This window comes from Brassica napus, chromosome A6 (assembly GCF_020379485.1).
Source record: "Brassica napus cultivar Da-Ae chromosome A6, Da-Ae, whole genome shotgun sequence".
In the NCBI taxonomy this organism is placed as follows: Eukaryota; Viridiplantae; Streptophyta; class Magnoliopsida; order Brassicales; family Brassicaceae; genus Brassica; species Brassica napus.
The window spans coordinates 27,086,354-27,107,115 of NC_063439.1; the positions used below are offsets into that span (position 1 = coordinate 27,086,354).

A 20,762-nucleotide genomic window follows, 5' to 3' on the forward strand; every position below is an offset into this window, starting at 1 on the left:
TGGAGCGTTCCTGTGGTTTCTTATAAAATACATGGGCCCATTTCGGACTCCAGACAAAAGTATACATTTAACACCGCCTCCTGTCGAGTTGACACATGTTCAAGGTTACAAGGAACGGCCAGCAAAAATAGACGAATGTAAATCAATCAATATCAACCGTAGCCAACCCCCCCACCCACACCAAAACATAAACCAGATTAAGTCTATTTGCTGCGAAAAACTTTTCGACATTTTATTTTTTAAATCCTTCAAACTAAAAGATATATTTTGAAATGAAAAAAAGAAATATAAGACAAAGTGAAACTTAAACCATATCAAACATAGAATATATGTTTATATGAATATACCGAAACCGTATCAATGATTCAGCCAAGCACCAATCTCTTATATACTAAAGCACAAGTCACTTGACAAATAAAAATTTGACATGTAGAAAATATATTTTTTAAAAGAAATTGTTCAAAAAATAATGTTAGCGGGCAAAAAAATACAAATTCATTTCCTAATTTTCAGCAACTTTGTTTTATTTTTCAGAATATTTTATCCACGTTTAAAAGTAACTAACCACGATCAAACTGTTTTCTTCTTCTGTATAATTTTTTTATAACAAATTTATTCTCTTTTTCATTTTTCTTTATATTCTCCGCTATGAAAGAATCAAAACACACAGATCTTTTCATCATTTCTAAATTTCAGTTTTGATGTCTATAGGTTTCTTCATATCTACTTTCTTTTTTTCTACACCAGTTCGAAAATTTAATTATTCACCACATGTATTAATACTTAAGAGTCAAGTTTTCAAGATTGATACTGGCGGAATACATAACTTTTTTCAAAGCAAAAGTTGGATGTGGCAGAAGAGTTTAAAATCAAGTTGGGAAGAGATTGACAGTGCTACGGCGATTCTGGAGAGATTCAGAAAACTTTGAGGATTTTATTGCAGGGCTTCAGAATCTTCAGGTATTTATGGTGGTGTGTTCATATGAAACTTTTTAGGCAAAATCAGAATTAAAAGTATAGCATAAATATTTGTATTGTTCAGTTTTGAAATTACTAAAGTTTGATGCAGACATGTATGGGAATAAAAGCTGATTCAGAAATAACATATGAGGGATCAGATAAAATTTTGGATATATATGTTCTACAGTAAACTTGGCTAAGGTTGAACTTCAAGACGATGGATTAGGTAGGTAAGATATGCACAACTTTTGACATTTTAGAATTTAAAGTGAAAAAATATTTAGTTTATAGTACTTATAAAAATGGGAAATTTGGAAAAAGGGAACAACTAAACTAAGCTATTGTCCCCTTAGTACAAAATCAAACTTTGTCACTTTTGGACTTTCACTACCCTTAAGAGTTAAAAAAAATTATATCAATTAATTTACAATGCAAAAAAATTAAGAAAAATTTAAAACATGAAGTAGTCACACATGTGCATATATGAAAAATATTTTTGGATTAAAAAAAATTTGGAATGGTAAATTGAAAAATAGGCTAAAGGTGTTAGTATATAAGATCTACCATCTACGGAGATTCAGAATATGCATTCTAACTGAAACACAATGATCTACATACAGAAGAATGCGCATTAGACCGCAAACATTAAGATCTAAAATGGCAGAATACAAAATCAACATTTTCTTCTATGTTCTGCCTTTCTGGTAGATCATAAGTAATAGTAAATGTTCTTATATCTTCTATGGAAGAATATACATTCTACTCAATTCTCATATATCTATAATATATGTATTCTATATCTACCACGTTTTCTTTATTCTACCGTACGTAGAATGTAATTTCTACTAGATTTTTAAAAAAATTCGAAAATCTAGGAAAAAACGGTTAGAAAATATTTCCTAAATCTATTAAATCTTTTTTATTTCCTTTTTTAAATCTTCTTCCCTAAATTTTTGTTTCTTCGTTGCCAACCACGATTTGGACCAAAAATCGTGGGGATTCTTCTCTTTTTCATAGTTTCTTCTCCTTTTGGGGATTCAATCTAACGTGACAAAATGCACATCTATGCCTATTCTGGTGTTTGGAGATCGTCCAAAACAAAAGGGTGGAAGTTTATTGTTGATGAAGAAACAGGAGGTAGACTACTTACTTTGGACACAAGCAAAACCTTTGACAACCTAAGAGTTATGGTTTGTGAGGACTTTGGAACCGATCTAAACTTGGTCAATATCGACCTGAGTTACTTACCTTCCGATTTGGTTATTGGCCTCGATTCACCACCTGTTTTCATCACCAATGATCGACAACTCAAAAATTTTCTTACATATGTGAAGACCAAAGCTTCAACGCGGTTATGTGTGTGTATTCGATCTAAGGTCGGATTTAACTTGAATGAAGAGCCTGCTGAGTTGCCTAACAGAGAGGAAGTGGGTATGTCGGGTGAAGTTTCAGATGATATTGATGGTGAAGCCGAGCTTGAAGAAAAAGATGCGAAGATAGATGAAAGTGATGACGAAAACAAGTGTGAGAAAGATATGACCAACGGAAAGTCTGTCCGTTTTTCTCTGGTTGATGTTGTGAAGAAGGGTCAACATTTTACTAGCAAAGCAGCTTTGCAGGCAACAATGGAAATATGCGCAATGAAACATAATTTCGACTACAAGGTTGCCAAAACGGATAGAAGAGTTTGGTACGTTCGTTGTGCGTATGATGATTGCCGCTGGCGTGTTCGCGCAGAGGGATTAACAGGTTCTTCATATTTTATCATCAAAAAGTATGTGCCTGATCATTCATGTGCTCCATCATCAAGGAACCACTCTGTTCGGACCGTTTCATCAAAAACAGTTGGTAGTCTCATTAAGCATAAGTACGAAACTGTCAAGGAAGGGCCGAAACCTAATGATATTATCCAGTTTATGCGTGATGATCATGGAGTTGAGATATCCTACTCTTTAGCTTGGGAGGCACGTGAGTATGCAGTAAGTGTTGTGAGAGGCATTCCAGAGAAGGGTTATGAAAAAGTTCCCAAATACTTGCACATGATGAAGGAAGCTAATCCAGGATCACACACATTTTATGAAACTGATAGCGATGGGAGATTCAAATTCCTCTTCATCGCATATGGTCAGTCTATTCGCGGTTTTTATGCTGCAATTCGGAAAGTTATTGTTGTGGATGGGACTTTCCTGAAGAGCAAATACAAAGGAGTATTAATGGTTGCTACTGCTTTGGATGGAAACTCGAACCTATATCCTATTGCATTTGGAGTTGTCGACTCAGAGAATGACCGCTCGTGGGAATGGTTTATGAGACAACTTAAGGTTGTCATTGGTGATGATCAGAATTTAGCTTTTGTGTCTGACCGGAATAATTCACTTGCTAAAGCTCTTGCAAAAGTGTATCCGCATGCTCATCATGGAATTTGCATTCACCACTTGCTGAACAATGTTGTTACATATTTCAAGGGTAAAGGTGTCGCTGGTTTGGTGGCAAAGGCTTCTAAAGCTTACCGAGTTGCTGATTTTAAGAAGCAATTCACTGCTATTTTCTCAATTAGTCCTGCAATTGGAAACTATCTGATACAAGCTGATGTGAGAAAGTGGGCTCGTTGTCAATTTCCGGGTTACAGGTACGATGTTAGGACCAATAACCCTGCTGAATCAATAAATTCTGCTTTGCGTTCGCCAAGAGAGTTTCCAGTTATACCCTTATTGGACAGCATAAGGGAAATGATGACTCGATGGTTTTTCAAACGTAGAGCTTTAAGTTCAAAGCATAAACAGCCACTGACCGTTGCTGTAGAGAAGAAGATTGATCGAAGGATTGAGAAGGGTAAGAAGTTTCAGGTTTTTCCAGTTAGCGATGACAGGTTTTTGGTTCGAGGTGACACTTTTGAATGTATGGTCGACTTGGTCAGACGCACATGTTCATGTGGGAAATTCGATCTGATGAAAATTCCATGCAGACACGCCATAAAAGCAGCTTTCAGCGTAGGCATACAAGCACACACACTCACTGACGACATGTACACCACTGCTTCATGGAGATCGATTTATGAGGAAAGCATAAATCCTATAAGTGTCCCGGAAGATGCATGGATTGTCCCATCTCACGTACAGAAAGCAAAAGTCCTCCCTCCAGAAACTAGAAGAGCTGCAGGCCGGAGAAAGAAACGTAGGTATGAGACAGTTGAAGACAAGATCCGGTCGTCACAAGGAACTCAAAGCTCTAAACGTCGTAAATGCAGTCGATGTGGTATTGAAGGTCACAACCGCTCCACATGTGATAGAGCAATATAGGATTACAATCTATTCGGTCTATGCAAGTTACTTTTCAGAGTTTTTTCTAACATTAGCTTTGTTTCATGTCAAACTCTGTTTTTTCAAGACCAATTATGTTTTATGTACTGTGCACGTTTCCAATATTTACTTAGTTTTATGCAAGTTTTTAGTCTACCGTTAAGATTTGATCCATAAATTGACAACACAGAATATCAAATTGATTCAATCTTTCACAAAGTAAATAGATTCAGAAAACAATTAAAAGATCAATCAAATTTAGAACAAAGACATAAAAAAGTGAGAATGGATCCAATAAGTCCTACATCTCCCGACTTCTTGTGCTCGATAACTGCTTCCTCTACTGTCATTTTCAAGGAACGTCTCAAATCTTCAATTTCTTTGGCCATTCTCGACTGTTGCTCATGCATCATTTGTATCTCATCAAGCAGAGCCTCGTCCACCCACTTGAAAAGATGTTGCTCTTTCTTTCTCTGAATTGAAACACAAAAACGTCAATTGAAACATAGAATAATAAAAAGTCATAATTTTTCAGAATTACCTTCAGACCAATCTCACATCGGAAGAATCTTCTGTATGGGTTCTCCTCCGTTTTTGAAACATAAGTGACAATCCCTTTCCCACACCAGCATCTGGAAGGAACCCCTCCATTGTTAGTCATGATCGGTTTTTGATAATGAGAGAAAGACGGAGAGGAGAGATAAACGATGAAATAAGTAGGGTTTCTAGTCATTGGTGTTATATAAGTTTATGTTTAGGGCAAACGACTACTGTTAATCGGGTTTTAGGGTGTAATTGTATGTGTTGTGATAGTCATAAGATTTGTATTGACTATTAACATTTGTAGCCTTGTTACGTTAGATTCTGTATAGCTCCCTACATTGGTGTTGTATGGCTTAGTTTAGACTCATTTAGGGTATCTTTAGGGGTTGATATGTTGTATGGGTTAGTTTAGATTCATTTAGGGTATCGTTAGGGGTTGATATGTTGTATGGCTTCGGTAAGATTTACTTTATTTAATTATGTAATCAGCCACTAATGTCAATAATTTCAAGTAGTACAGTGGTTTATGTTGTCCGTATAAATACCCTAGGTGAAGTGTTCGACGCCCCCTATCTCCATTTTTATTAAAAACCGTTTTTTCTCCTACAATATCCTCGAATTAGAGAGACAAATAAGACTATTTAGGTTCATATGTTGCTGGTAATATCAATAGTTTCAAGTAGTCCAGTGGTCTATGTTGGACATTTAAAGGCCTCAAGTGCCTTGTTCGATTCCCCCCATCTCCATTTTTATTTTTAAATTTTTTGTTTAGTACGAGAGTCAAATAAGACCATTTAGATTCATATCATGTATCCCTTTGTTTGTTATAGTGTATGTAATTCACTAGAAGACTCAAATGCAATGCTAAATAAACGACTCAAATGCAATGGTAAATAATAGATTCAAATGCTAAATAAGAGATCCAAACCAATGCTAGTTACGAGTCATATAAGAGTAACTAAAAGAGTCAATATCAACCTACTTGGTGAACAAGACATAGTGAAAATAGCATTATAAAATCTCAACCGTAGGAGAAGCTATAGCCTTCGGAGGAACGTACTTTCCCATTCTCGAAATAAGCTCAGGATCATTAGCAGCTTCCCATAAGTCATAAGCAATCTTCTGGCGAGCTTCACGAATGTTGTCGTCATTCACCAACGTTAAGTCCATGCCTAGAAGATGTGCTTCAATGTGCTTCAACGCATATACTCCACAATCGCTGCTAGTCTTATTTAGGAAGCAGGGCATTGGAGCGTAAGTGACATCATAGGGCTTAACGGTTAATCCCCTCTTCTCTGAAGACTGCACGGCTTTGACAATTCTTGGGATGAGATGTGCAAATGGCTCCAAGTCCTTGTTGTGTTTCAGTCCCGCACAGTCAAAAACTTCTATGGAACGAGTAACAAAGTTGACACACATAGAGATCCAGTGGTTACCGTGCACAAGAAGAGGCACATACATACGATTGACATCAAGATCCCACATTAGTCTTGTTCGGCCGTGTGAAGGAAGTTCACCAATTCCGTACTGATGGAGCAGTCCTTCTACCCTGAATTTTTTTTTGTCTTTCTTGAACTCAGTGTAAGAATTCTTCATTTGATTACTGAATATGCAGCTCATGAAAGCTACTTTGGACGGGTTCCATCGTCTCAAAGAAGTCCTCTCGCGAAATAAGAAGAGCACAGCATCAATTTCCTATAAAATATGATACAAACAGAGTGAGTTGATGTGATGTTAAAGACGAAGAACAGTAAGTAGGCGTGCAGAGTAATGTAAATCATACTTGATTTTGCAGCCACACTGCAGGTCCCATAATACGTTCTGCTAACTCAGTTGTGTACATAGAAGGTCCAATTTTAAGGTGCCTGCGATGCAACATTTAATTAAAAATTTGTAGAATTTATAACATAGAGGGAACGCATAGACTTACTGTTTGGTAGTTGAGCACCAATGAATCAGTTTAGCCCATGAATCCTCATGGACAAACACTAATGAGTAATCATCGTCGTTCACCCGGTCGTCATGTAATTCCATATCTTTGAGAGTGGGTGTTCTCCAATCTACAGGCTTGAAGGATGATACTGGAGTAACCCACTTAGGTGCTTCTTCATCACTCGTTTTTTGTGAGGGATCGAAACCTTTAACATGTGATACTTGAGAAAGGTTCCCCATGGCGTCTTGTAAATACTCTTGGGTGCTCATTTCTTCTTTTATTGATGAAGGTTCTCCATGGGTAGATGATTGTGACAAATTCTTCAAAAAATCCATCATATCATCAGTTTCAGTTTCAATCTCCTGTTAATGAAACCAAACACAACATTATTAGCCAAAACTGTCGAGAGACAATGACATTAAAAGAGTCGAGAGACTATGACATTACAGAGAAAACATTTCATAGTCATAAGTTCAGTTCATAGCAAACACCAAAATACATTACAAGCCGATTTCCAACAAGCCGATATTACAAGCAAACAACAATGACATTACAAAAGAGTTAAGAGAAAATTACAACATAAGACAGTCCGACATATTACAAAGCTTCATTTTATGGTTACCTTTCTTCCTTGCCGAGGGCTACGACGAACCGTAGCAGGAACCACACTCTCATCAACCTTGCCTTTGCCTTTTTCCTTTGTTCCTGCAAGACACGGACTCTGTGATGATTTTCCCATCGTTGCTGAAGGACATGGAATCTCAGATGCTCTGTCTTTTCCCATTGTAGCAGAAGGACCCGGAATCTGTGACACCGCTTGCTTGAGCTCAGCCATCTCTTTTTGGACCTTCTCAAAACGCTCTTGGATGTCATTCTGCACCACGTCCTTGAAAGAGTTGAAAGCAGAGGTGAACAAACCTTCAATGAAAGTCTTCATTCCACTGGAGATACCACTGTTATGTTCAGCTGCCCGTTGACAAAGCAGTTCTTTCTTTCGAGCCTCCGCACCAGGATCATTTAGCTTACGCTTTCCCCTTCTTGCAACAACAGCCGGTTCGTCAACATGAGTATCTGTGACATCTTCGACTTCAACATTCTCTCCATCAGTCTCTGAATCAGAAAGCTCTAAAGTTGGAGGCAAAGCCTCGACTTCCCATACGAAATCTGTCCAATCTTGTTTGGCATTGAGAAGAGTAACAATGCGACCAATTCTTTCATCTATCTTCTCATCTTCCCTATAGAACTCAGTGCTATCAACCACATCATTGTTCCCAGTAGCAGATATAAATGGGAACAGTTCTCCCTGACAAGAACAAACGCCAACAGAGTGAGTTAAATTGTTTGTTAACTGAACCGAATATAATTTTTTAAAAATTATTACCTTATTAAAGTGGGACTCTAGGCTGCTGATATCTGCGTAGGAAACTTTCCCACTTCCTTTCCAATTCCTACATCTCACTTTGGTCATGTTCTTTTTGATCTTCTTACCCACCATACTACCAATGTCTGGGATTGCCTCCATAACCCATATCTGAAACGCATAGGAGAATCCATCCAACACGTAACTGTTCTTCAGATGTAAATCTTTCCTTGCTTTGAGTATTGATGCAAGCAGCTCGTCATATGCGTGAAGACCCCATGGATACATCCTCATCTTCTCAAAATCCATCACCAAACGGATGTATTCATGTGGGATAAACACTCTTGAATCCTTAGCTATGAGGAATCCATGAATGACGCACAGATACACTAGCCTAACCCTGTCCACATACGTCCACTTGTTGCATTCGTTAAGAAGCTTCGTCTTTATCATCGATAAGTTGACCTTTCTATTTTTCCTCAGCACATTGCTCCAGAACCCCTTATCATCCTTCCAATCATTGAAGTTTATGTCAGGTTCATCTTTGAACTTCAATCCTGTCACAGCATGAAATTCTTGCGCAGAGAACCTAAGAGGCCTCTTAGCAAATAGAAACCACAGCTCGTGAAGCTTCGAAACCTTGAGTTGCTTGCATATGAAGCTATGAATGATCTTCCCTGAGTAGATGAGCTTGTTCTCTATGATTGCCAGAAGCGGACCGAAGACAGGATCTTTCAAAACTTCCTCATACTCAGTGTTGAGAACACCCTTCACTTCCTCCAGAATTGTACGTCTACACGTATTGTTGATCTTGTCAATTTGCGTCTCAATTCCTTCTTCAAGTATGCGTTGTGGAAACTCGTACGCCATTCCTATAAAACATAATAGCAATAACTTCAACTCGTTAGTAATGCCTTAAGAAAATCAAACTAAAACTCAATCTCGCAATATGAACATCAACAAAATCAATAAAAAAATTCCAAAAGGAGATCGCAAAACCCGCAAAACCTTACCTTCAATTTTAGGGAAAGAGAAACCGAGATGAAATTCGAACAACGTCAATCTCTTCGTCCGTAGAAGAGCTTAAATCTAGTACATGCAAATAAAGAAATTAAGATCGACACAAAAAAAAAACATAAAGGGGCTTTTGAAACCCTAACCTCAACGATTTTGGAACCGAGATGAAGTAAGAGGAAGAGAAGAACAACGTGAAGCTAATCGTTATTTATCAGCGACAAGAAGCTTTTCCCGAGCTTGAACAACTTCAATTGTAGCCGGCGGAGATTGCAAAGTAATCCTACTCTGTCGTGTTTAGAGAGGAGAGAAGAAAGAAGGAGGATGAAGGAGAGATGTGACGATGAGTTCAAGGTCTCCGACGAACTAAGACGGCCGGAGAAGATGGTTTCGATAACGAAACTTAATCGCCACCTCTTTGTTAGAGAGAAAGGAAAACCGGAGTCGACGACATGTTCTGATTTTTTACTCTGTATTTTTTTTAACTTTTTATTTACTTTCTCAGTAAATTACATAACTCAATATATGTATTTCAAAATTAATAGAAAGGACAAAACGGGATTAGCATTATTGTTTATACTATAGGGACAAAGATTTTTGTTCTAATTCTAAGGGGACAAAGTAGTAGTTGTTTTGTTCTCTTTTCCCAAATTTCTGTATAAAAATTAGGGCCATTAATAATTGCACCAAAAAAAGTTAGGGCCGTAATCTTTAATGCAACAAAATATTTTTGACCATCTAAGTTGTGAATGTGGGTTAGTCAAAATCTTCTGTTAACTCAAAAATAAATTTTAATTTCTGAATAATTTTCTGTAATTAATTTTGAATTTTCTGAGGTTTTGTTACTGGATAGTTGTAGCAGTTATCTAAAACATTAAAATAGTATAAAGTTACAATAGTATTTTTCCTGAAAGATTTTGAGTAATAAATAAAAAAACTGTTTTCTTTTTAATAAAGCAAATTAAAATTTGTAGATGAAAAACGCAAACAAAAATTTGTAATTTTTTAATCCAAAAATTCAAACAAACTATCAAAAGTAATGTTGGTTTATTTTGTTTATAAGCATTTGCTTTCCAAAAATAAGTTAGGTAACTAACCATGAAATGACAATAGAATTGATATTGTAAACTACAAGAAAATAAATAGCAGTAAATTTAAAAGATTCATTGCATCTAAATTTACATTATGTTCAATTAAGTATTTGTATTCTGTATGAAATTAGTGAATAAATTTTATGGATCAAATAAATTATTTTAAGTATATAATACGTTTTTATTTACTTTTGAAAATACTACAAACATGTTGTTGCTTTTCCCCCTTTCACCGGCTTCGATTCAAAGCAAGCACCTCTAAATTATGTGCACTGTTCATATACTATTTCAAAATGAGAATTTATTTTGATTGATTTAACATTTTTTCACCAAAAAAAAAAAATATTTTGATTGAAAATTATGACAAAAATCATAACATTTAAAAAACAATAAATTAACCCGTGCTTAGCACGGGCGGTGAATACTAGTATCCAAATAAACCAAGAGCTTGTAGTAATCATATCAATATCACCAGACACAACCACCAAGTTCTAAAAAATCTATGGGTAGAATTGACTACAATAAGAGGATGATATTAAAATATTACATGGCAAAAACAAACATATAATCCCCAGAGGATTTAAGGACCAAGACTTCTCCCTGTACATTACCTGTTGCTCTGTTTAGCGAGCAGAAAGGCACATACTTTACAAGCACCCAGAAGCCAACCAGATGTTTGTTTGGAGCCGTGATAGCGTGATACCAAGCTGCTGAATTTGCAATAAGGCTGTTTACATACCTGTTGCATTCAACCTTTGCATTTGTCATCTTTAGCCATTGTGAGGAAGTTTTGGGTTTTGTGAGCCTTGGTTAGGAGGTTGAAATTGCTGTGGGCCTGAAAGGTTTATTGGCTGGGTGTATTGTGAGAAAAGCTGCAAGTAGAGTGAATTCAGGAGACCCTGAGCGACAAAGAGTCATTAGCATCTTTTAACCAGAAACATGTTTCCATAGCATCTAAGGCATCATTTGTTTGTCTGAAAATAATTAATCTACTGATGGGTGTATGTGTTGATGTGGCTTAAGCCAAAACTCTGTCTCTTTTACGATTTGAATAAATCAGTGTTAAAAAAAACAAACAATAAGTTGATTAATTAAAATTACATAATATCAATATCATACATATAAATATAAATGTATATATATATACATCCGATTTATCAATTATAATAATTATATACCAAATTACATACATAAGCAATAACCAAAACTTTCCTGTATTCCTTTTTTAAGCCAGTATTTATATCTATAGTATACTAAAACAAATCAAGAACCAAATTCAAAACAACTTAAACCATTCAATAAATAGGTAAATACAAAGATAGGAAAAACTAAAAACAACCACACGTACGCATTAGGAAATAAAAACCATCAATTTACGTAGCCTCTACTTGGAAACCTCCTAAGCCATGAAATAGTCGCAAAGCCCTTTCTCTTCGTTTCTAACTGCTTTCGACGAAAATTGATCATAGAGAAGTCTACCTTGTAGACCTCTCTCTCAAATTCGATTCCCATTTATTGTTTACCAACATCAATTATGCGTCTCTCTCGTAGTCCTACCCCTTTTGTTCTCCTCCTTCTCGTTGTTGTTGCACCAGCGGTATCGGCTGATGTAGCTATCTTGAGAACGGATTATTACCAAAAAACATGCCCCGACTTCAACAAAATCGTGCGTGAAGCCGTTTTAACCAAGCAATCTCAACAGCCGACAACTGCTGCCGGAACACTCCGTCTCTTCTTTCACGATTGTTTCCTTGAAGGTTGTGATGCGTCTGTTCTGATAGCGACCAACTCGTTTAACAAAGCGGAACGTGATGATGATCTTAACGACTCCCTCCCAGGAGATGCTTTCGACATTGTCAATCGCATTAAGACAGCTCTCGAGCTGTCTTGTCCTGGTGTTGTGTCATGCGCTGATATTTTAGCGCAGGCAACGCGTGACCTTGTCACAATGGTAGGAGGACCTTACTTCGATGTAAAGCTTGGTCGTAAAGACGGACTCGAATCCAAAGCCCATAAAGTCCGAGGAAACGTCCCGATGCCTAACCAGACGGTCCATGACATTCACGGGATGTTCAAGAAAAACGGTTTTAGTCTACGTGAGATGGTAGCGTTAAGCGGAGCTCACACAATCGGATTTTCTCACTGCAAAGAGTTTAGTGACCGTCTCTACGGGTCAAAAGCTGATCCAGAAATCAACCCGCGATTCGCAACCGCTCTGAAAGAGCTATGCAAAAACCACACCGTGGACGACACAATCGCAGCGTTTAACGACGTGATGACTCCGGGAAAATTCGACAACATGTACTTCAAGAACCTAAAACGAGGACTAGGGCTATTAGCTTCCGACCACCTCCTTATTAAAGACAATAGTACGAAACCGTTCGTTGAGCTTTACGCAACTGACGAGAAAGCATTCTTTGAAGATTTCGCAAGTGCGATGGAGAAACTTGGTACGGTTGGTGTTAAGGGGAATGAAGAAGGAGAAGTAAGACGTAGGTGCGACCACTTCAACAATCTAAACGTATAAGCAAAGGAAAATACGAAAACAAAATGATAATATTTATGTTATTTATTTGCGGAGAGAAAGGAGAATTGTGCAGAAGAAAGGTTTCGTTGGTATTATATGTGTTTAAAACTATGTATCGTAAGCAAGGTACTGTAACAATTCAATATAAGATGTTTGTTTTTTCATGAAATTGTTAACTGTTATCTAAAATTATATTATACATAGATGTATCGAACTATTGTAGTTTAACATACATTGTATTAAATTATTCTGTTAGCAATATACACCAATTAAATTACTCTGTTAGCAATGATAGTAAGGCAAAGTAACAGAATCACGACTATAGGAGTTTTGAAGTATAGGTTGCTGTAAAGAAATGGAATAAGAATAGGAGTAGAAGTCTATTTAGCTTAAAGTCTCACTTGATGTAAAAAGATTTTTTTTTTGATGAATAAAATTTAACATTCATTAAAAAAACAGAATCATGACTATAAAATCATATGTTTGATAAAACTATTAGGTCTCCAAAAACGGTATATATATGCAAACGTAAATGGGCTGCAAATTAATGAGTCAGATGTTTATAGAATACAAAAATTCGAGGAATTTTTTGCTTTGAAATTAAGTTTCTTACCTTTCACCTTATTGTTTTTACAAATCATTCTAAGAGATATATTCAAAACCTATCGCATAGTGTTTTCTTTGAACTTTGGAAAGCAAACTATATGTTCATGTTCAAGGAATTTAAATGACGAGTCATATAAAATAGTTTTGTAATGAAGAAATAAATAGACCCACAAACTAAGATTGACCCAGGAAATAAGGCAACGAAGCAAGTGGAGTGCCGAAGCGACACATGAGCAATCTAAAAAAGGATGTGGTTACGCCCACCTTAGCAGATTTTTTTTTTGCTTATATATGGGATCACAAGTTACCATCACACGACTCATAAAAAACACACAATGAAAATGTTGATGAACCTCGTTACGTTTGTTCTTCTCTTCAATGGTTGCGCGGCCAACAAAGTGGCAGATGCTCTGATTCAAAAATCTTGCAAGGATGTTCCAAAGTTTACAGGTTTGGTAAGCCAATGGCCAAATTTCGAAAAGGATTGCGTTGCATCTTTCAAAAAGAATCCGGAGAGCCAGAAAGCGAGAAATATCGATGATTTGATCATGGTAGGAGCAAATAACGCCATCTCATACTTAAAGAACGTGAAAAGAATTGTGGAGAAGATTATAAAAGAGAGGAAATATAAGAGTAGTCTTAGTAAGAAGTCGTTAGAAGATTGCCTCAAACTTTACTCCAAGAGCTCTCACTTATTAATCTCAGGTTTGAGTTACCTCAAACAGGGGAATTTCGATGAGGCTAAAAATGCTTTTAAAGATGCACAGGAAGCACCGATATTTTGCGAATTGAAATTCAACGGCGACAATCAACAAATATCTCCCGTGAAAAAAGAGAATAATCTTCTTTTAATAATGATTTCAATTCCTGGGCTGTTTATTATGAAAGTGGATATCGATTCACCGGGGACAATCAACAAATGATTTAAATGTATTCATGATCTGCTTAACCAATTTCGTTTGAGATTATAATGTTTGATAAGATCAATGTATTTTCAAATTAATATCTTAAACTGTTGAAATAGAAGTACAATTTAGAATTAATTCTAACTTTTCCCTAATAATTACAATCATATCAAATGCCATTAACATTAAAACTACTCCTTTAATACATCATTAAGAGGCTTTCTCCAAAACTTACTTTGTACAGATTACCTTTGATTTGTTCCCCAAATAAATTGATACTACAAATACATCTAGTTAGTTGATACAACTAGGTGTTTTGCCCGCGATGCAGGCTTAAATATTTTCATAATTTTTGAAAAGTTTTTTGTACACTATATTTATTATACTAAAATAAATTTTAAAATAACTTAATATTATATTTTTAATTATATAATTAAAAAAATGATTTGATTAATATTTAATTATGTAATTTTTGTTTTTAACTTTTTATTAAAATATTTTTTCAGATAACAATACAATATATATATATATAGAAATTATCTCTTTTTTAATTATATTTTTAGATTTTGGATAATTCAATCTTATATTTTTAATTATATAATTAAGAATTTTATTTGATTAATATTTAGTTATATAATTCATGTTTTTAATTTTTTATTAAAAGACTTTTTCAGATAACAATACAATATATACATAAATTGTCTCTTTTTAAAATTATATTTTCAGATTTTGGATAATTCTTACTATTATTAATTTTAATCAAGTATCAAATCAAATAAATTAAAATTTTGTTTTTATTTTTTAATTTAATTATACATTTTATTTGATTAATATTTAGTTATATAACTCATGTTTTTAACTTTTTACTAAAAGACTTTTTCAGATAACAATACAATACATACATAAATTATCTCTCTTTTTAAATTATATTTTCAGATTTTGGATAATTCTTACTATTATTAATTTAATCAATTATCTAATCAAATAAATTAAAATTTTGTTTTTATTTTTAGTTTAATTATACATTTTATTCATTAAGGGTGTAAACGTTATTAACCACTCTAACTTTTAACGTGAGAGTTTGATTCCAAAAATTTACTTCGCAAATAACAATATAGATAAGAACAATAAAAAACCGGACCTTTTAAATCCAGTCATAAACCGCACGTATATTGAGTTTTTGTAATTGAACCCTACAAAGTCATTTTCTTCAAAACCAGTAATAAACCAACTGAAATCAATCAGTTATAAACCAAACATTTTAAAACCACTTAGTTATAATCCTTACTCATTCCAATATCCATTTTTATATGCTAAATTTGGAAAGTAGGTTGCACACTGTCAAAACCTAAATAGTGAACTGAACCAAACAGACCAATAAAATTAAATTGAAGAAAATACACTATTAAAATTCGGTTATCAATTAGTATTTAAAAGGTTTAACGAATTTGAAAGTGATATATTCAAATCAATATGTGAAGATCAACTTTTGTATTAATTAAGGGGCTGTTATTGGTTTATGATTAACAAAGAGTATTGATGATTTTCTAAATTAAACTATTTCCTTAGTCGTATGAAATCTGATTTGGTATATTTATGTGTTACATCTATATTATTAAAACTGAAGTACACTTTAGTAATGTTTGGAAACATGAATAGTACTATAACTGAAAATTGTTTGGAAACGAAGATAGCAGTACTACATTAATTGTATTTCCATATTTCACTCATATTAATTATATTGTCTTAACAATATTTCACATCATTAATTATATTACCATAATAATAATAGTGTAGATTTTATTTAGTAGTTAATCAATATTAGTTTTGTGTCAATTATAAAATCAAAAAAGTAAAATAACTGAGTTTTGCATAAGGTTAAGCGTTTGTTTTAATTTGTTTTACTATAACATTTTTTTTTTCAATCAGTGGAAAATTACGTAGCCAAAAACATAATTCAAAAACATGTTTAGTGAATAAAATCATAACTTAAATCAAAATAATAAAAATGAATTACATTCATTGTCACTTAATTTTTCACTCAATATAATTGCTTACTAAATAAAAAAACTCTTTCAGTTTCACTTAATTTAGCAAAACACATAAAAAATATCATTTATATTAGTTTATAAAATCAGTTAGGCATGAACACTAAATATCCACTTAGGTACGAGTCGTTCCTTTCGGGTATCGTTTTATTTTGTTTTAAAATTACTCACTCCTTGAATATTATAAATTTATGTGTAGGTTTTGAGTTGAATCCTTTTGAGTCTGGATGAGTTTGGTTCTGATGTATATGACCCTAAAATATCTAAATAACCAATGTATTTGAAACGGGTTTGGATATTTGTACCAAAAATAACCATATTATCTGATTCGATCCGGATCTTTTGAATACAATTAGTTATATTACGACATATATAAAATATAAAACACTAATTATGAAAAACAAATATTAATGTATAAAAATATAAGTATAGTTTTATTTTAGTAATTTCATTAATTATATTACTTTAACAATATATTACATCATTAATTATATTTACCGTAAAAGTAATAATGTAGATTTTTATTTATTAGTTAATCAATATTAACTTTGTGCAATTATAAAAAAAATAAAAATGTAAGATAACCGAGTTTTGCATATGGTTAATAGTTTGGTTTAATATGTTTTACTAAAACTTTCTTTTGTCTTAGTTCCAATTGGTGAAAAATTACATAGCAAAACACATAATTCAAAGGCATAGTTTATATGAACAAGATAATAATTTAAATCAAAATAATTAAAAAGTATTACATTTATTATCACTTAATGTTTCACTTCATATAACTATTTTATTAAATAAAAAATTCTTTCTATTTTTCTTATTTTTGCCAAATATATAGAAAGAGTTTCCTTTTTAATCTATTTGCAAAATCAGTTAAGTATGGACATTCGGATACTCATTGAGGTACAAGTTGTTTCTTTCGGGATTAATTTTTTTGGATTTTTAAATTAGGCGCCACTTGGATATTATAAATTTATGTATGATGCTTGAGTTGGATCCTCTCGGGTCTGAATGATTTTGATTTTGATGTGTAGAAATATAAAAATATTTAATTAACCAATGTATCTGAAAAGAGTGTATATTTGTACCAAAAATAATCTTATTACCCGATTCAAACCAAATATTTTGAATACAATTAGTTATACGACGACACATCTTAAATATATAACACTAATGATAAAATAACAAATAATTTATAAAACCGTAAAAATTAACACCCGCACGGGCGTGCGGGTCAATCTCTAGTCTATCTTATTAAAACTCAAGTACAAAATTGGATTGTTTGGAGACTTGAATAGGACTTTTAAAAATTTGGAGTGTTTGGAAACATGGATTGCAGTCTTTTAAAAAAAAATATTTTTGTTTGAAAACAAGGATAGTAGTATTAAGAAAAAAAAGTAATGGGCTTATGTTTTTTTAAAAAAATTGAAAGTTATCTAGGCCACTTTTAAAATATACCAAAATGGGTCAATCTAATTCCCTAAAAAAAAAATTTCTAAACTAACCATAAAACAAAATTTAAACTTTATATACATATTTCAAATCAAAATAATAATTCAAATTTGATTTATATCAAAAATTGATTCAAAAATATACATATATTCAAAAATGGATTTTTACTAAACTATTTTTCAATAACCATTATAAAAAAATATTGTCAATATATATAAGAAAAATATAATACAAAGCCCAATTTGAAATACCAACTCAAATTATGGTTTTCATATTTCATATTAAGTTTTAAAAATATAATATATGTAATTATTTATATGATGGTATGTATAAAATACTATTAATTATATGATTACTTATATGATGGTACATATAAAATACGATTAATTATATGATGATAAATACAATATATAATAATGACTAGGGATGAGCTTTTGGATACCCATACGGGTTTAGTTCTGATCGGTTTGTATTTTGAGTTTTCGGGGTCAAAGATTTCAGCCTTATTAGAATGTTTCTAAATTTTGGTTTGAGTTCGATTTGGATCTTTGCGGGTTTGGTTTGGGTTTGGATAACTAATTTAAATTATTTTTAAAGTCTTAAATCATTATATATTTTAAATTTCTCAAAATGTATAAATAAAATAATATATTACGTATAAATTTGAATAACATATGTCATAATACTTAAGCTTAACATATCAATTGGCTTGATTTAAAATTTTGGATACGAAATCAATAATTATTTTAAATATTTTTGGTGATTTGAGTATACTTTAACTATTTCAGATATTTACTTTTGACTGTCCATATATATTTTCAAGTATTTAAACCAATTTAAAAGTATCATTTTTGATGTTTTATATACGTTAAATCTAAAAATAATTAATATATATAAGTATATAAATCTATTTTTAGATAAATTCGGATACCCAAATACTTCGGTTCGGATCAGATTCGGTTCTCTAAATAACAAAATTTTGAATAATTAGAATATTTAATCAATTTATGTTTGGGTTTGGTACTATATCTTTGGATCGGTATCGGTTATGTTCCTCGGATTCATTTTTCCAAATCCTAATAATTACATGAAAAACAAATATCAACATATTTTTCAAAATATACACCCGCGCGCCTGCGCGGGTCAAAATCTAGTAACTATTATTTGTGAATGGCATTGCAAGGCAATAGCGGTTACTTGCTAACATTTGAATCTGTTTCGGGGCATAATTGGTATTGTAACTAACTTGAAGCCCAAATTATCCAAAACGTTGGGTGACATAATTTATTGGGGTTTTTTGTGGGGAAATGTTTTCTATACATTAATCGAATGAGGATGATTTCAATTCTATGTATGAGCTGTAGAGTTTGGTTTGTTGGTTAAATAGACTTTTATATAAGAAATTTATGCCTATGTTTGGGGATTGAACTCATTTCGCTAAGTATATTTAGTAAATTGCACATTCAAAATCAGCCTTGACACATTTGCTGGCATCAACACTTGTTCATCCATAAATCCTATGATTCTCCAAATACTTCTTTGTTATAGCATTTAACCCTTGTAGGTGTATATTCTTGTTGAGTAATGTCATTAGCATCTGCAGACAATCACAACTTAGAAAAATGTTTATAGTTTTACATAAATATAACTAGTCTCACTTAATTTTTGAATCGAAAGTAGTGACTGAATAACTTGGTCATTTATGTATATGTACTACTTTTTTCATGCGTGTTTTAGGAAATGAATCTCATGTAGACAAATCAAGAAGAGGGGGATGTTTGTTTTTCATGAATATGTAAATTGTTATCTTTAAAATATATAGATAAAAGCATATTATACATCGATAAATATTGGGAAACTAGTTTTTTGATGAAATTAATGAGACAGGTTTGTGGAATGAGAAAAATTAAAGGAATATTTTTATTTGATATTAGAGATCGTTTTTAACATTTTACCTTATTGTTTTATAAATCATTTTAAGAGATATCATCACAACACACAGCCTCTCGTGTTTACAAAAATAGTTTTAAATGAATTAGTAAGTAGGCTCATAAACTAAATTGACCCAGTAAAAAATACAACGAAGCAAGTGGAGTGGCCACGCGAGTCATAAGCCATCTAAAAAAATCATGTGGTTACTGTCATGTTCACAGATCTTTTGTTTGCTGTTAAATGGACTCACAAGGTACAAATATACCACTCATAAAAAAACAATACACAATGAAAATGTTGATGTACATTGTTGTGTTTGTTCTTCTCTTTACTGGTTGCATGGCCAACAAAGTGGCAGATTCGCTGATTCAAGAATCTTGCAAAAACATTTCAAAATCTATATTAGTGGACACCATTCCAAATTTCGAAAAAGATTGCATTGAATCTCTCAAAGCGAATCCGGAGAGCCAGAAAGCGAGAAATGTCGATGATTTAATCATGGTCGGAATGAATAACGCCATGTCACAGTTAAGCAACGTGAAAACAACTGTGGAGAAGATTATAAAAGAGAAGAAATATAAGAGTAGCCTTAGTAAGAAATTGTTGGAAGAGTGCCTTAAGCTTTACTCCAAGAGCGCTCACATGTTAACCTCAGGTTTGAATTACCTCAAAAAGGGGAACTTGGAGAAGGCACAATATGAAATTAATGATGCAGATGAAGCACCGGTATTTTGCGAGTTGAAATTCAACGGCGACAATCAACAGATATCTCCCGTGAAAAAAGAAAATGATCTTCTCTTAACAATGATCAACATTCCTTATATGTTACTTATGGAACATAATTTATAGTCTAGTGGAGCTGATAGGCCAGAATTTTAAAAGAGGTGTTAAGTGATTTTTACTGAAAAAAGTGATGAAAATATAAATAGTTCTCATTAATAATTTTATTTTGTGTGTTAAATTCTTCTTTGTTTGAATAATGTAATCAAATGATATTTGCGGATTCTTAGGAAATAATTTGTATCAGAATATTATGATGTCGATTACAAACTATAAACAAATGAACAATAATTCAGCTGTCAGTTTATGAAA

At 33.0% G+C, this 20,762-nt stretch overlaps 5 protein-coding genes across 5 annotated transcripts; 4 read left to right on the forward strand and 1 right to left on the reverse strand.

Annotated features, from left to right (window-relative positions):
* The first annotated feature begins 2,015 nt into the window (after positions 1 to 2,015).
* Positions 2,016 to 4,259, forward strand: LOC125610042. Its single transcript, XM_048781698.1, has one exon. It carries the CDS (start codon positions 2,016 to 2,018, stop codon positions 4,257 to 4,259), a length of 2,244 nt encoding a protein of 747 aa, XP_048637655.1.
* A 174-nt stretch (positions 4,260 to 4,433) lies between these two features.
* On the reverse strand, positions 4,434 to 9,749 carry LOC106454086. The gene is made up of 9 exons (XM_048781387.1): positions 9,256 to 9,749; positions 9,109 to 9,184; positions 8,117 to 8,967; positions 7,358 to 8,038; positions 6,733 to 7,097; positions 6,586 to 6,667; positions 5,962 to 6,497; positions 4,801 to 4,891; positions 4,434 to 4,732 (listed from the first exon to the last, which is right to left on the reverse strand). Exons 3-9 carry the CDS (start codon positions 8,963 to 8,965, stop codon positions 4,508 to 4,510), a joined length of 2,829 nt encoding a protein of 942 aa, XP_048637344.1. The 5' UTR covers positions 8,966 to 8,967; positions 9,109 to 9,184; positions 9,256 to 9,749; the 3' UTR covers positions 4,434 to 4,507.
* Positions 9,750 to 11,646: 1,897 nt separating this feature from the next.
* Positions 11,647 to 14,153, forward strand: LOC125609855 (peroxidase 65-like). Its single transcript, XM_048781388.1, has one exon. It carries the CDS (start codon positions 11,735 to 11,737, stop codon positions 12,725 to 12,727), a length of 993 nt encoding a protein of 330 aa, XP_048637345.1. The 5' UTR covers positions 11,647 to 11,734; the 3' UTR covers positions 12,728 to 14,153.
* LOC106400553 lies at positions 13,675 to 14,256 on the forward strand. The gene has a single exon (XM_013840902.3). The coding sequence runs from the start codon at positions 13,675 to 13,677 to the stop codon at positions 14,254 to 14,256; it is 582 nt and encodes a 193-aa protein (XP_013696356.3).
* A 5,708-nt stretch (positions 14,257 to 19,964) lies between these two features.
* Positions 19,965 to 20,519, forward strand: LOC106400493. The gene has a single exon (XM_013840849.3). It carries the CDS (start codon positions 19,965 to 19,967, stop codon positions 20,517 to 20,519), a length of 555 nt encoding a protein of 184 aa, XP_013696303.3.
* Positions 20,520 to 20,762: the final 243 nt, after the last annotated feature.